Source organism: Empidonax traillii, unplaced genomic scaffold (genome assembly GCF_003031625.1).
Source record: "Empidonax traillii isolate 1590-97213 ecotype Southwest subspecies unplaced genomic scaffold, ASM303162v1 scaffold35:size4298261, whole genome shotgun sequence".
Lineage (NCBI taxonomy): Eukaryota > Metazoa > Chordata > Aves > Passeriformes > Tyrannidae > Empidonax > Empidonax traillii.
The window spans coordinates 4,203,412-4,219,575 of NW_020955228.1; the positions used below are offsets into that span (position 1 = coordinate 4,203,412).

Consider the following 16,164-nt stretch of genomic DNA (forward strand, 5'->3'; position numbering starts at 1 on the left):
CTCAACTTATCTGCAAAGATTTATACGTATGATAGTGATGACTGTTATACGTCCTTAGAAAAGATATAGGGAGGATGCAGGCAAAATTCCTGTTTAAACTACTCATAACTTGCCTTGGGGTTTTTTTGAATGCTTAGAGTCAGTCAGCCAAGGCCTGGAGCAGAGAGATTGAATAAGAACGAACAAGCTTCACCTGTTATATTTTCTTTCAGAATGTATATAGATTTAATGCTCAGTTGTCTTTTGGACTAATGAATGGTTTTGATTTGTACCAGTCTAAGCTTCATTGCTGGCTTCAAGCTACTTTATGGTTTCTAGAGAATTGCAGTTAAATCAGATTTTGTTACTGTATCAACTCTTCTTTATTTGCTTTTTTTTTTCAATAAAGAAAACTAAATTAGCAATAATAATTTCCTTTGCCTACAACTCTGAATGGGCATATATTGAAAAGTACAATGTAGTATTAAAAAAAAAAAATCCTGGAGATAAATGAATGGCAGAATAAATAATTTATGCTAATGAAATTACTGCAATTAGTAGTTCCACAATGACCCTTTTAAAAGCCACAGCTGTTAATGTCAGGAAGTGCTGTCACCGCTGACCTTATCATAAGAGAAAGTGACAAATTGAAAATGCAGGGAAGACCAATCCTCAAAGAGGTCTGTTCGGGAACGATTAGTGTTTTCTGAAAACCAGTGTGAATTACAACCAGCTGCTCTCTGGCTCAGCGTGTCTCCCATGCTGTGCCATTTTGTTAAGCTCGATAACAATAGTTATTTTGCCCCATTGAGACAAGTTGTCTCGGGCCACTTCCAGCTCTACCGGAACCCACTTCGTCCCTCACTGATTTACAAATGAGACTGTTGTTAGAGGGCTTTTCAGGGCTGCTGAGTAGAGACCTCTCATAAGGATCATGTGTAAGGAGGTTGTCTTTCGCTGGGAAGAGCTGTACTGCAGGGTGTGTATATATCACAAACAATGAAAAAACGGAGAAAAAGGCTGAAACACATTTCAGTTGGAAGCTAAATGCTGCTCAAATCTGCATAAAATATCTATTCCTGCTGACTAGCCTTGCTTTTACAAACAATTTTTTAAAGATGAATTTATGCTACTTTGCTTCAACTAATGATGTTCTGATTTTTTTTGTTTGTAAAGCAATTTATTTGTTTTCCCTAAATGCAAATAAATCTTTATTTATTTCTTGTTTTAATTTCTGTTTCTGTAATCATAGGTGAAATAAGTATTCTTCTAAACTAGCTCTTAAAAGTCACAAGAAAATAATGAGTTTTCTTACTGAGAAAAATGGCAAGTCTTTCTGCATCAACCTGATTGTAATAGTAATGATGTAGGCTTAAAACCTCTAACTGCATCAACAACCACTCATGAGCAATTTTCCCAAAGTTCCCTAAGCATTATTGACAATGCTTTGGTAAATTATGTGTGACTTTCCAAAGAGTTGGTGTAGCTCATTTAATTCATATTAATTGATTTTTAGGCTTCCCTTGATTAATTGAACTGTGTTCGTCTTGTACAGAATGCAATAAATAATCATTAAAATGAGGGAGATGTGACTCCACAAATTATAAAGTTTAAGTATGCTGGAAGTCATAGAGGACAAAACGAAAGTTAGTTACAGTGGTGGAGTTAAATGGGCTTTCTAAGTATTTGCCTGTTAATTTTGCATACAGTACTCTTGCTAAGACACATGTGCGTGTATTGTAGTAATATACGTGAATAAGGTCCTTTAAAGCAAAAAAATATTAAAGTTGGGGTTTTCTGATTTCATATGTATTCTGGGGAAGTATACTCTGTATTGGCCAGTTCAGTATCCAAAAAATTTAGAAAAATAACCTTTAAACTATAATTCTAGAACTACCTCTCTTCTTGCTGTCAGAGGTAAATAAAGACAGGCATTTTATCTCTGCATTTTGCTCAGAAATACATGCCTAAATGACCATCTGGAGCTGTTTTAAACGTGTCTAGCCTGTTTTGATTTTCACAGCGCATCAAAAGAAATTTCCAGTCTCATAGCTGCGTTTTTGTCCCTATGATGAGAGAGAAACCTCATGTGTTGTTGTGTGACACCCAGCACAGCCTGCCCAGAGCCACAGTAACACTCTGGGATCCTTTCTGCAGCATGCTGAGATAAGTTTGGAACTGGAGTTATATTTGGTGGCTGGATATCTGTGTGGCACGTGGGGAAGTGTCAACTAACACAGCTCGGAGTGAATCTGAACTCCATTGAGTTATAACTACTTTTCTGGTCAGATACCCCTTGAAACTGAGAGGTCAATTCAGCACAGAAATGTTGCTGATTTTCTAACATTTTATGGTATGTAGAGACTCAACTTTCAGAAGCACTCCACAGTGGTCTAAATCCTGCCCTCATAACAATTGGTTAGTTGTCGCTGACTTTGACAAGCACAGATAAGCTGTGACTTGTAAAACTTCAAAAATCTAAATCATGATGTCCAGTCCTGTTCAATCTGAAGTTAATGGTAAGAATGCAGTCCACTCCAAAGAGAAATTTGATGATATGTGAAGTATGTGGGAACCAGTGTGATTACAACAACTGCTCCATTGTGTTTCTTTAACCTATATAGGATTTCTCTTAGACAGGATTTCCAGAGGTGAAGTAGAAAATTCATAGGTTAGTATACCTGCATATAGTGATATAATGACTGACTTAATCTCTGGTTTTAGCTTTTAGGAGTATTTATCAAAAAATACATGAGTATTTTGAAGCACTGAGCTTCTGTGGTGATGGGAAAGGTTCTTCACCCAAAGGGTGGTCAGGCAGCGGAACAGGCTCCCCAGGTAAGTGGCCATGGGCCCCAAGCCTGACAGAGCTCAAGAGGCATTTGGACAATGCCCTCAGACACATGGTGGGATTGTTGGGGCATCCTGTGCAGGTCTGGGAGTTGGACTCAGTGATCCTTCCTGATGGTCCCCTTCCAACTCAGCATATTCTGTGATTCAAGACTTAATGAATGCCAGTGCAAAATTAATTAATTTGTATGCAGAATGGTTGGGCTTTGTGTTTTGTGGATTTTTTACAAAGAAGCACTTGGAGGTGTTTAGCTGTCTCTGGAAAGAAGGTACCATCCATTTAAACAAGGACAAAGTCTAGAGGGAGGGATAATATAGTGGGGCTACACTAAACAGGTGGGAGGGGAAGCAAACGCCACAGTAAAAGCTAAACCCATGCAAAGAGAAGATGCAGTTCCATTTGTGGGGGTTTTTTTGCACGGCCAGTGACAAGCTGAGGAGAAATGGAAGCAGGAGGAACGAGTACAAAACCTTTCCCTCAGCTGTTGTCACGTTCTTGTAAGGCTAGTGCCACTTAGTCCCCAGTTAGTGCTTCTGCTTACAGTTCATTTGTGGTTGGTCAGTCCACAAAGACAGAAGGGAGGGGAAACTGCTTGGAAGCCTTTCTGCCATCCCACCCACTCACATGTTCATAACCCTTTTTGCCAATGCTGAAGATAAGCAATAATCCAGTGATTCCATAATTGAAAATAAAAAAATCTGTATGTTTCTATGCAAATGAAATTCTCATTTGCAGTCTTTGCATAACATTGCATCTTGATGCTACTGCATGAGGTTAATAATTGGAGCTGGCTGGCTTATTCCCACTCTGTCAGCTGCAAAAAAAATAGTCAACAGAAAAGAGTGGCTGGGGTTTTTAAGTCTGTTTTTAATAAGGTATCCCATGATAGTAAATTATTAAAATGTTCTTTTTCTCTGAGGTTTGATTTGATGATGACCAATTGGCAATTTGACAATTTCAAGTGCTGCATGCTGTGCTGGTTGACAGACCCACAGATCCCATCTAGCCAAGCAGTTAAACGGTGAGGCTTTTTTACCCTGTACTGAGGAGTTCTACACAAGAATATCAAATGCAGCACTGTTTTTTTCATAAAGAAAAAGACATAAAGTCAGCTCAAATAAATGATAAATAGAGTGGAGAGATTTGGGATCTGTTACAACTCAGTACAAATCAGTTACAACTCAGCTTTGTCTTCTCATTTCAAAATGGTCAAATTTTGAAAGGGATAATTTTGTAGATTTTGTAGGATTTCAGGAGGCCACCAAATCAGAAGAGCCCTCAAGACCTTTGATATTATTAAAGTGTAAGCCCTGTAACATTTTTCTTTCACTTTGTCTTATCATCTCTAACCAGATCAGGTTAATAAAATCCCTTTGGCTAAAATATAGCCTGTTATCATGAATAACTGCCAGATAAAATGCTTGGAGAGATTGCAGAAAAACAAAAAACAAGCCAAACCCACAGGTATTTGAAACAATTCTTTTATATGTGAAAAGATACTGTCACTGGATATTTTGGTACATGTTTCTCTATTGTCAGGCAATAAATTGCTATTTCAGCAGACCAACAGGTAGTCTTCGTTCAGTAGTCTCTGACTTTGTCTCAACCTTTCAGCAAACCTCTGCTGGAATTATCTGCTCAGAGTGAATACTAAGCATATTCCGTAATGTCCTTCTGCCTTTACATTGGTGCCTTTGCTAGGTGCTGCAGCTGTGCCTTTTTTGCACCCCTGAGACACCTGGTTACAACCACAACCTGAGCAGCAGGACAGACATCTGAGCACTTCGGGGGAGCTGCTCCTGATGGGAGCAGTTAGGCTGTCATTATTAAATTTTTAATGTCAATAAAATTCTGTCAGATACAAACAAAAACTAAAAAATGAAAAGACAACGCTTTTGATAGAGACCCACAAAACATGAATTTTGTTTTGAGTTCAGCTTTTGGGTTTCGGAACTATGGCTAATGACCTGAATAATGCATTATCTTTAGCCCTGTAGGTAGAAGATCAAAAATCCAAGCTTCCTTCTCAAGAGGCGGAACTGCAACTGAAAAATCAAGATACTGAAGCTTTGATTGCTAAGATAGGGTTTCAGACTGGGGAAGTGAGCCAAGAAAAGGCCATTGCAGATGCAGAGGAGCTAAAGGTCAGTCTAATTCCCCTATTTGCTGGTGTTGAACTATATTTAGCACAAAATAAACCTTCTTAGGGGGAGAGTTTTGAACAACTTCCTCTCCAGGGAGCATAAAGTCTAAAGAATTATTATACTTACACATGTAACAGCATTTCACACCGTGATTACCACTTGACCTTTCTTTACATTATGCCTTTTCCCAACCTTTTAGCTGTTTTAATGAGATGAAAGAACAATAAATACTGAGCTCGTTCAAGCATTTAATGGATGTGGATCTTGAGAATCAGACCTATTTGTAATACAGTAAAGGTCAAAGAGTCATCTCTTAGCACTTCAGATTTCTAAAGGCTTTGAGGCTCTAGGTAAATTGAACAACTCAATTGATACAGAAGTTCATTCCAGCGTCTCGCAATATTGCAAGGTGCAAACCTTGAATCTTAAGATTATGATAGCATTCCTAATAATATATGTCATCAGTGTTGAATCTCCTTTTTTTGCTCTCAGTTCAGCCTTTTTGCTCCCAGTTCAGTTAAAGACATCCATGTTGGAAACACAGAGGTTTACAGGGGTTAGTCTTCACCACAGAATGAATAGAAGTGCATAATTTCATCTGGACTCTTAAATTTCCATCTACTGTTACAAGGATGGTTTTGAAATAAAGCACCAGCAGTATGGAATGATGTAAACTGAAGTTCCTCTGCCTTTAAATTCAGAAGGTCTCATTTTGCTACAAAATCTGGTGTACAGTGTGCCATTTATCCATACTGCAGAGAGGAGTTCTTAAATGATTTATAATAGTTCTTAATGTCTGATTTTGAACTGTAGAAACTTCAAGTTGCCAAGAATTTTCTAAACAGTTTCCAGATACTGACCAGGAGACTATACTGTAAGAGCAATCAAAATAGTCTCTCATTTTCCTCAGTTTTCTTTCTTAATCACTTATTATTAAATGACAGAAAACCTTTCTAATGGCCTTGTGTCCAATCCTAATTTTTTGAGGGAAAAGTGATTTTCTACCAACATAAATGAAGAGAGAATCAGGACCTTTTTATTTCTCTGGATTATATTAATTATGGACTTCATCCCTTTGCTGATCCATGTCTTATATAGGACTTTAAAATTACCATGAAGTTTAAAGTCCAAATAGTGCAAATAGTTAAACTTGCACAAATGGGATCCAACAGCTCAGCATCCTACCATCCAACCACTTTTCAGTTATGCTTTTCCTGTATTGGTTCTATATGCTTCTGATGGATTTGGATGATCAAAATGCACCCTTACCACAAATAGTTCATTAAGCAGCTAGGTGAAACACATAGAGTGATTATTGTGAGATAATCACATCTTTGGGTCACCTTGTTTCCAGGATGAAGTTCATCACATGACACTGCTGATTACTGTACTCCACTGTCCATTGCTTTATTGCACTTCTGAAATGTTTTTAATGGCAATTAACATGTCATTTTGTGCTACAATAACATAAAACTTTCATAAGGTTGACAATAGTTTCTAAATACTAATCTTCTATAATATATTGGTACTAAAAGAAAGAAAGCCCAGAAAATGAGAATACATCTTCCAGCTAAGTAAGTTGTAAAGACTCTTCATAATTGATTAAAATGTGTCACACTTTAAAATTACTTTTGCTTTCCTGTTCTATAGATTTCAAACTGGAGTTTACAAGAGCTTTTTGAGTTTTACAACATTAAGCAAATAAATGCCTTGAAGGTACTGACTTGGAATGAAGTCTTAAGAATACCTAAGAATGGAAGTCAGTTTAGATCATACTCATAGGAAAAGTGAGATCACTCTGGATTCCTCAAAAATGTGGCAGAGTTATATACCTGTATAGTAATAAACAAGGATCTTACCATAAACATGATATTGATATGGTTTTAAAATAGCTGGCAGTTACACTTTTGTCATTTTACCAGCAATTTGTGTGCTCTGAATACTGCCAGAGTGGTTTACAGATTAAGGTGCATATGCCATTGCCTTTTAAAACAGGACCTACCTCTTCAAAGGAAGAAAATATGCAAAGCAGGCATATGTGTGATAGTGGCACTAGCTGGGGACTAGGAACAAAGATGGATCCAGGCTGACTAGCTTTTTTTTTATTCACCTCCCTCAGCTGAAGTGCATTCTTTATTTGGTTGGTATATTTGAGCCACTCTGCTCATGGTCTGATTGTGAAGGGCACATTGTTTTCTAACAATTTAGCCATCATTCAAAAGCTCTATACTGTAGCAGTATTTATACGAAGGGGACTAAACTTCCGGAAACAGGGATGACAAACTCCTTTCTCCCTTTTTGAGACGTAGTAGATTTGAGAAATACTGTCCTAAAGCTTATTTACAATCTGTTTCGTTTATTTTTCCTCCCCTAAAAAACAATTTTCTTGTTGCATATTTTCTTTGGGCATCAGCAAGCAAAGCATAAATAAGCAGTAGGAAAAAAGAGAGACAGAACTATAATCAACTTGTGTGACTTATGTTAGATGTTTATTTTTAGGGGAAAAAAAAAAGGCACATTAGAAGCACTATGTAGTGTCAATTTAATTTAAAAAATATGTTGGGGCTAAGATGCAAACCAAGAAACACTGGGAATTACATCCTAAAAACTACATTACAAGAGATGGAGGAAATATTTAACTTGATTAGTAACTTGTCATTTATAATATAATGCATACTGATTTTTAATTTTTGTTATTTCCACAGACAGTGTCTGTGTGTGTCCTATCTAATAAATGTGTACATGGAAAATGCCTGCAACAATTGTAGAAACATGTTTTGTAAGGATATTAACTTCTTAATACTTGTTACTGCCAACGCATAGTGCTTGATCCAAATATTAACATCTTCATCAGTGCAATATCCTCTTTCTCTATAATTAGACTTTGTTTAAGCAAGACCTGACAGGAAATGGGCCTGTGAGATGAGCATGAGGTACTAGGATAAGAACGAACCAAATATAACTGACTTCAGCCCCAGGCAATGTATCTTTAAAAATTAATGTGATAATCTTCTGAAAACATAATTACCAATGATACAGAAGACCCTCCAGAGTTACTCTCTGAGATACATTTGTAGCAATGAACTCATAATCGGCTTTTAAACAGGTAATTAAATTGTTGCAAAAATTTGTGGATACACTCAGGTTTCACTTAAAACTGATGCTAGCTGATGTAAAGTCACTGATCTAAGCCTCTGTTAAATCAAAATAAGTGTTTTGATAAAGTTTTTTTAACTGATATCTGTTTAATTTCCAAACCTGAAATTAAGGAAGTACAGTGTTTTCATATAGGATATTTTCTCCCATTCTCTCCCTTGTTGAAGCCTATGGTTTCAGACTTGAAACTGAGGAATTAAAAGAAAGAGGCAAATTTGGCAGAAAATGGAGGATAGTTTGACAAATTTCGTATATTTACCTATAGCTTTTCTAAAGGAAAATCCCCTTTAAAGGGGAAAAATTGGGAAGGAAGGAAAATAAGTTCATGGCTCCCAAAATCTTAGTAAAAATCTTCACTTTCTTTCTGCCATATGTTTCTTGTTTAGCTCCAGCTTTGGCATTTGGACATAGATCGTGTAACACTTGAGCTCACCTACTGCAATGGCATAGGCTACAGAGCCTCCCCTCTAAAGACCGTCCTAAAATTCCCAACCTTTTTGTACAGATCCCTTACCTTGTCTCCTATCCTGCATTACTAAATAACATCCCATTCCTCAGGCATATCAGTCAACCACTGACCTTGGTGTCATCTGCAAATTTGCTGAGGGTGCACTCAATCCCACCATCTGTCACCGATGAAGATATGAAACCCCTGAAGGACACCACTTGTCGAGACACTGAGCCCACTGACCACAATTCTCTGAATGTGACCACCCAACCAATTCCTTAACCACTGAATAATCCACCTGTCAAACCCATATCTCTTTATATTAGAGAGAAAAACTTGAGGGGACTGAATCCAAGGCCTTACAAAAGTCCAGGTAGAAAACGTCCACTGATGTAGTCAGTCCTTCACAGAAGGCCACTAGTTTGGTCAGGCAAGACTTGCCCTTGGTGAAGCCATGCTGGCTGTCTCAAATTCCCTCCCCGTCCTCCACATGCCTTAGGATAGCTTGTAGAAGAATCTGTTTCATGATCTTCCCAGGTATAAAGATGAAGGTAAGTCTGTATCTCCACTCTTCATGGTGATTTAAAGGAAATGTTAATTTTCATCATGAGGAACACATGGAATTTGGAGCTGAGCACAAAACTGCAGGGAGAGCATTTCATTATGTTTATATCATCTCTACCAAATTCCTCAAGGAGGTCTAAAATCACGAAATGTGTTTGTGAGGGTGAATACTTCAGGCTTTTTGGGGTAATAGTGTTTTTGCTTTGTAATACATAACATTTCTAAAACAATAAGCTAGTGGAGGATTCCACTTTTACACTTGTGATGAAAGTAGGATTTAGCTTCTGCTTCTCTAAAAGTCAAACACAGAATATATACTGGAACTTCTCTTCTTGCAGGTTGATGACTCTTCACAAGATTTAATCAACTATGATAAGGAGCATATTCCTCAGAATTGTCTGAAAGTCATCAAGGAACATTACTTGAAAGATGCAGATTTCAACCCAAATTATGTTCGTACAAAATCCTTTGCAGCAGCTGGTCTCTGTGCCTGGGTCATCAATATAGTAAAATTCATTGAGGTATGAATATATCAGTTCCTCTCTTGAACTGGCCCTGATGGGGGAATTTCTGTTACTGAGGTTTTTTTATCGTTTTAGTAAGCTCAGTTTAGTGTTCTGAGGAGAATGTAACAACAACCACAGATAAAGTGGGAAGTATTCAGTGCTTAACAGTATGTACACATGCATTTATTTTTAGTAGAAAGTGGAAAAAAAGATGTAGGGCTTTTCAGTGGTCATTGTGATGCAACAGTGGGGAAATATTCTCCAGATGTACATGTTTCACTTGAAACATCCATCTGAGTCTGGCTGTCTGGAGTGTAAGACAGAGCTTATAATTTGCGATTCCCTTGAGCACCTGGCAGCAGAAGTCCTCCATTCATCCTACTATTATAGTATGCTATCATTTAATTACAAAATAGTAAAAGACTTATCAATTTTATTTGAAATCTACTCAGGTTTAATGCCTGTCTTATTTTCACCTGTATTCTAAAACCATGAAAGTGATACATGTAAATTAACTTTAGTTGGAGAGTAGACCCACTAAGGGTGCATTCAGTTCTGCTTAATGCATCTTTCTATAAACTGTAATAAAATCTACTGTAGTCTTTAAGTCAATAAAAAAAGAAATCTCCGTGTGTCCCACTGTTGTGTAGAAAAATGAGTCTAAAGCAAATATATCTAAAGAAAGATTACTAGGATTATTGGAAAGTCTTTCATCAGGAGTCACTGATCATTTTTATAATAAAGTGAGACAATTTCTTGTCTAATGTACCAATGTTGTATGTCTTTTTCAAGGTGTAATATGAGGCAGAACCAAAATGTTGTGTGCTGGCTCAGGCTAACACTGGATTAGCAGCAGCTACAGAAAAACTGGAAGCCATCAGGAAAAAGCTTCTTGTAAGTACTGCTTGATTAATAAGCCTCCTTCTCTAACATCTTGAGCACACCTAATTTCATTAGTTTTATTTATTCATTTATTTGTTAATATATTTTAATTTTACTGATTTTAGTACCTTGTAGTTAAAAGATTAAAGACGTGCTCTCATTATCACTATTTCCCCCCAAATGTATTGAAGAACATTCCATAGTTTGGGTGGTACCACATGAACTGTTTATCCAAAATGAATGAATTTCCTCAAAGCTATCTAGGCATACTATAACCAATAGATTAGTAAGCTGAAATTATAGTTAATATAAGCAACTGGCTGTGATTTTTACAAGGAATAAATGCGAAGTGTATATGTGCGTAATGGCCTATTGGAGTATGAGAATAACTTCCAGAAATGGCTTTAGAAGTTCATGCTTATTTGTGTTAATGTTTGTCATTAAACATGTGATAAAAACAACATAAAATCTCCTTTGATTTTTTGAAAGGCCCACAAACGCATATACACATGGGTGCACATGTGCACATGGAATTGGAAACTTTGATTAGTCTTTTACAGACAAATGTCTTGTGAGTTAATGATTGAATTGGAGACCATACTTGCCATCAAGTATCTATTGAACTTTTGAGAGGGATTATTTGTTGTTTAAGTATTCGTTTAATGGAGCAACCGCAACACAAAGCACTCTTCATACAAGGACATCTCATGGTATCTTGGGAGACTGTGGGTGGAAGGAGTTTCTGCTGCAAGCTAATTACTGTTACTTAGCAAAGAAAACTTCAAATGGTTCAAAAGCTATGGCATTAATTAGTTTTAAAAGATTTGACTTGGGATAAAACTTTTTTTGTTGGTAATATTTAGGTCTGAAATCTCACAATTTAAGACATCAAGCAATTAACAAAGTAGTCTGGGGATTATTCTTACTGTTTTCTCTTCAATTAACAATTTAAAAGAATGACTGAGATTCACTTCTTTGGAAACTCTTGGAAGCCTGTAAATTATGGTATTTGAGAATTTCATTCTTTATTTAAGCAATTCCCTGCTTTTTTCCTGCTGTTGTAGTATCCAGTTTTTTTCACTTCTGAAGGGTTACTGATGCAGTTTTAATGGGTAAACCAAGATAGCTTTTACCACCTCACTTCCTCTTCTGATCCCTCTGACCTCCATCCCAAAACTCCCATCAGCAGCTATAGCAGATATTTGGCTTCCATCTGAAACAGCCTTAGCTGTGTGTGACTTTGGAGTTGCCCATTGGGGTCAAAATGCATCTGCCCTAAGGAAGCTTATATCTACAGTAAAAGACAACTTTACAGAAGAGTCATTGTTTTTATGTTTTTATTTCATAAATCTCTACTGATATATGTTTATTAAGTGCAGACACTTACTTTGACACAAAAATAGCCTTGTAGTGGTGTTTTGGGGAGATTTTTTTTTTTTGCTTATTTTTAAATCACAGCAGTCACCCCTGAAACTTAAGGAATGTTTTATTCTTTTAATGTGTTCCTATCAGAAGAGCACTAATACGTCTCTGTTCCTTGACTGACAGTATCTCAAAGATGCCTTTCCTGGTTTAGTTGACCTTGCAGTTCAGTCAGCGTCTAACTTTGAATCATCCTGTGTTTTTATATTTATTTACTTCCCCTTTCCTCTCCTCATGAATTTTTCTGAAGGTTGTTAGCAGCGATTTTTCTCTCTGCTATACTTAGTTCCTAGTAGGAAGAATTCTGCACCACAGACAAAGTTGCAATTCCTTTGCAGTAACCTCTTTCCTGTGTTAGACCAACAGTTGTCACGCTGTCATTTAATGTGAATATTTTCTTTAATCACTTTATAAAATTCCTACTGCACATTCAACCAGAATTCTGTTTACATAGTTGGAGGCTCTTGGTAAAAATATTATTTTTATAAGTGAATCATACCCTGGCTGATCCACCTGATGAACTTTTTAAAGAACCTGTAGCTGTAATTTTTAATTCTCCAGTAGATATTACTCATAACAATAATAAGCACCAGAGCTATGAGCTCATATTGTTGAACTAATAACTCTGTAGTTGGTTAAATTCACTGGTAGTGATAAATGCAAAATAATACATATTTGAACTTTTTATGAATACTTCTTGATTGCTGTTTATTCGCTAATAGTTTAGAGAAGATGTGGAGCTGATTGTGAAGAATCCAAAGAAAACTTTGAAGTTAGCCCAGAATTGAGCTGAGAGTACCTTCTAGCCTATACCATCTTATGATTCCAAAACTAAAACAGAAATTTAGTTTTTCAAGTAATATTTTACAAGAAGATGAACTTCAGTGGAAGAATAAAAAGGAAATACTTGTCTGTGCAGTGTGTATATTATGTATGCTAAAATGAATTTGTGACACTAAAGAGAGCAAGTGGTAAAAGATTGTTAATATAGTAAAAACTGTTGCATACATGTCATTCAGGTAAACTTGCCTTTGACTTTTTTCTTGTAACTGAGTTGTGACTTAGTCCAGAATTTTGAAGATGCTAAGAAGAGATTCAGTTTTTATGTATGAAAATCCTTAAAAAATTCATGCACTTACATAATTTTGTCTTAATCCACCATTTCTTTACTAAAGATTATTGGCAAAATTATTTTTTTAAGGCAAATTATTCCTCTTGGCCACTTCTGTATTTGCTTCTTGGGGCCCTCATAGTGCATGTTATCTTTCAGGAAGAATGTACAGTCACCATTTTTAAGTATTCTACCACACAGCCGCCAATTATTTCACTTTGAAACCTCAGTTACAGTGCAATTCTTTGCATAAGCCAATGCAAAATATTATTCATTCAAGTGTCCTGCAAGTTCCAGCTAGGAACAGGATTCTCATCTAATGTTTTTTTTCTGTTTGTGAGATGACTGAAGTTACTAATTTCCGTAAGCTGCTTACCTATACATATGCCACATCCAAACAGGGTATGCTGTGCATAAGCTTACATACACTTGGACTAACAATGATTTATGTATTTATTGTAGTTATGGAATGGAAACCATGTAATTCCTTGTTAGCTGAGAGAATTTAAAATGTTATTTAAAGAAAATATTTGAGAGTGATTGAAGTAAGCTAATTTTAATTACATGTTTAATTTTATCTAATAGTTGTATGGCAGACTAGAAATGATCAAATCATCTATAAGTAATGCTTAATGTGAAGACACATTCACATAAAAGCCATTGATAGTTTCCACAGAACTGGCAACCAGAAGGAAAAAAAATAAATTGCAAGTTAACTTGCAAACCAGAGCTTGCAATAAGAGCTTCAAACAACCTGTGAATCTTAGAAGAAAGTTTATTATAGGAGAATTATAACAAGTTGGGGATGTAACACCCACTTCAGCTATAGAATATTCTGTGACTGACAGATGCATTTCCTCTGATGGTTAGTGTCCAGTTTCCTACCTGTGAAATGTTAGAGGATGATGGGAAGCTGAGTTCATTAGTAAGGTTCAAGTAGATGGAATGAGCTCTGCAGACTGATGGTCCTAAGTGTCAGTGATGGTCCTAAATGTTAGCTCAGTTGGTTAGAGCATGGTGCTAATGACGCCAAGGTCACGAGCTGATGCCTGTACAGGCCATTCACTTAGGAGTTGGACTTGATCGTTGTGGATCCCTTCCAACTCAGAATATTCTGTGGCTCTGTGACTGGTGAATACAGAGGAGGATCCTTTCCTGTGTTTGCATTCTCCTTTTTGACAGAGTTGACACTCATTAACTCCATGAAAGCAAACACTTTTGTTTTAAATGTAGTCACAGCTGGCATTTCACAGTCTCCACTTTGTTTTCTGGTCTCATCCTTTTTCTCCATCTAAACATGCACAACATGGTCAACAGTGAATAAATATGTCTGTAGATTTTCATCACTATTCAATTATCCTGAACTACACTGTTCAACCTTACTTTTAAAATCAGCTTGACTTCCTCAGCTGAAAACTTGTATTAATCCATATGCTAAAAAACATGATGTACAACATGATGTTCCACGGGGAGGAATGTTATGTACAGCAGTAGCATTAACCAAGATGAGCTGATAAAAATATGCAGAATCAGCATGAAAAATTGATATTTTGCTGTCATCCATTTTTAAAGTTAGAATGAAATACTGTATACATATTCACCTGTATTCTTTGATTTTTCTAGAGAGTTCTACGTCTAGAAAAGTTTCAACAGATCCATTGTTCCAACCATGGTACTTTTCGGTCTGCTTCATTTAATTCTTCATTCAGTATTTTGTAATGTGCACCCCTGCCCTATGCAACCTGTTCCAGCTGGCTCATGTCAGGCTGAATTTTAAAGGTAAGGAAGTGTGTAAGTAAGTCTGTTAAATTAGTATAAAGAGAAGGCAAACTTGTATTCTTTTCTGGGAAAAGTATGAACCATGCAGGACTTCTTAGCAACAACTACCTACGTTTTAATTACCTTAGCTGCTGATAAGCCTGTGTACCCCATCAGCCTGTAGAAAGCTCTTATTCTTTATTTTAGTTGTGTGCATACACAGACCGTAAACGCAAGAATTCTTGTAATGTTAAAGGAAAGTCACTCTCACTATATGGACATTCTTCTGTATCTCTCTATCTGGGCTGTAGCTGACTGTATCCAGCTGAATGCGGGAAGTTACCTCTTTTCTTCAGTTCATTTTTAGCCCTTTTCCCTTCCAGTAATTTATTTACCTGTCTCTTTCTATCTTCCTCTGTCAGTTTTCTGAAGAATAAACTTGAAGGTAGAGCATCAGATATTAGTGACCTCTGGTCCTGCATTCATGCATGCTCTGTACTCCCTGACTCATAATTCAACTTCTTTCTGTTGGCAAAGAGAGAGAGGGAAGGAGGGTTGTACATATTTTTCATATGGAAGTTTTTGTGGCCAGCAATTCTCAGTGGTGATAATTGGTCCAGCTGTTAGTAATAAATAATAAATCTTCAGTCTAGGCAGCACAGTTAAACTGATCTCCTTTCACTTTTCACGTGTTCCAGAATATCTTTAAATGAGAAATGATGAGGGAATTGAGTGCATCCTCAGTCAGTTCGCAGACAACACCAAGTCAGGAGGAAGTGTTAATCTGAAGAGTAGGAATCCTCTGCAGAGGGATCTGGAGTGGCTGGATCCATGGGCTGTGGCCTAATGTGTGAGATTTATACATTGCACTTAGAACCTGTTGGGTCACAAAAAACTAATGCAACGCTACAGGCTTGGGGCAGTATGACTGGAAATCTACCTGATGGAAAAGGACCTGAGGGTACAAATTGGCAGCAGGCTGAACATGAGCCAGCAGTGTGTGCCCAACTGACCAAGAAGGCCAATGGCATCCTGGCCTCTATCAGAAATAGTGTGATCAGCAGGATCAAAGTAGCAATTGTCCCCCTGTACTCAGCACTGGTAAGGCCACACCTCACACTCTGTATTCAGTTTTGGGCCCCTCATGACAAGAAAGATATTGAGGAGCTGGAGAGTGTCCAGTGAGGGGTAACAAAGCTGGTGAAGGGTCTGGATCACAAGTCATATGAGGAGCGGCTGAGGGAGCTGGGGGTGTTTAACCTGGAGAGAAGGAGGCTCACGAGGGACCTTCTTGCTGTCTGTCTGAAAGGAGGGTGTAGTCAGGTGGGAGTCAGTCTCTTCTC

At 37.1% G+C, this 16,164-nt stretch overlaps 1 protein-coding gene across 1 annotated transcript in view; it reads left to right on the plus strand.

The window, feature by feature from the left end:
- The window catches only part of DNAH11 (dynein axonemal heavy chain 11), an 88,983-nt gene that overhangs the window by 54,406 nt on the left and 18,413 nt on the right, over positions 1–16,164 (plus strand). Inside the window, 3 exon segments of the mRNA XM_027877954.1 lie at positions 4,828–4,974; positions 6,625–6,690; positions 9,481–9,663. Of these exon segments, the coding sequence (XP_027733755.1) occupies positions 4,828–4,974; positions 6,625–6,690; positions 9,481–9,663 (396 nt within the window).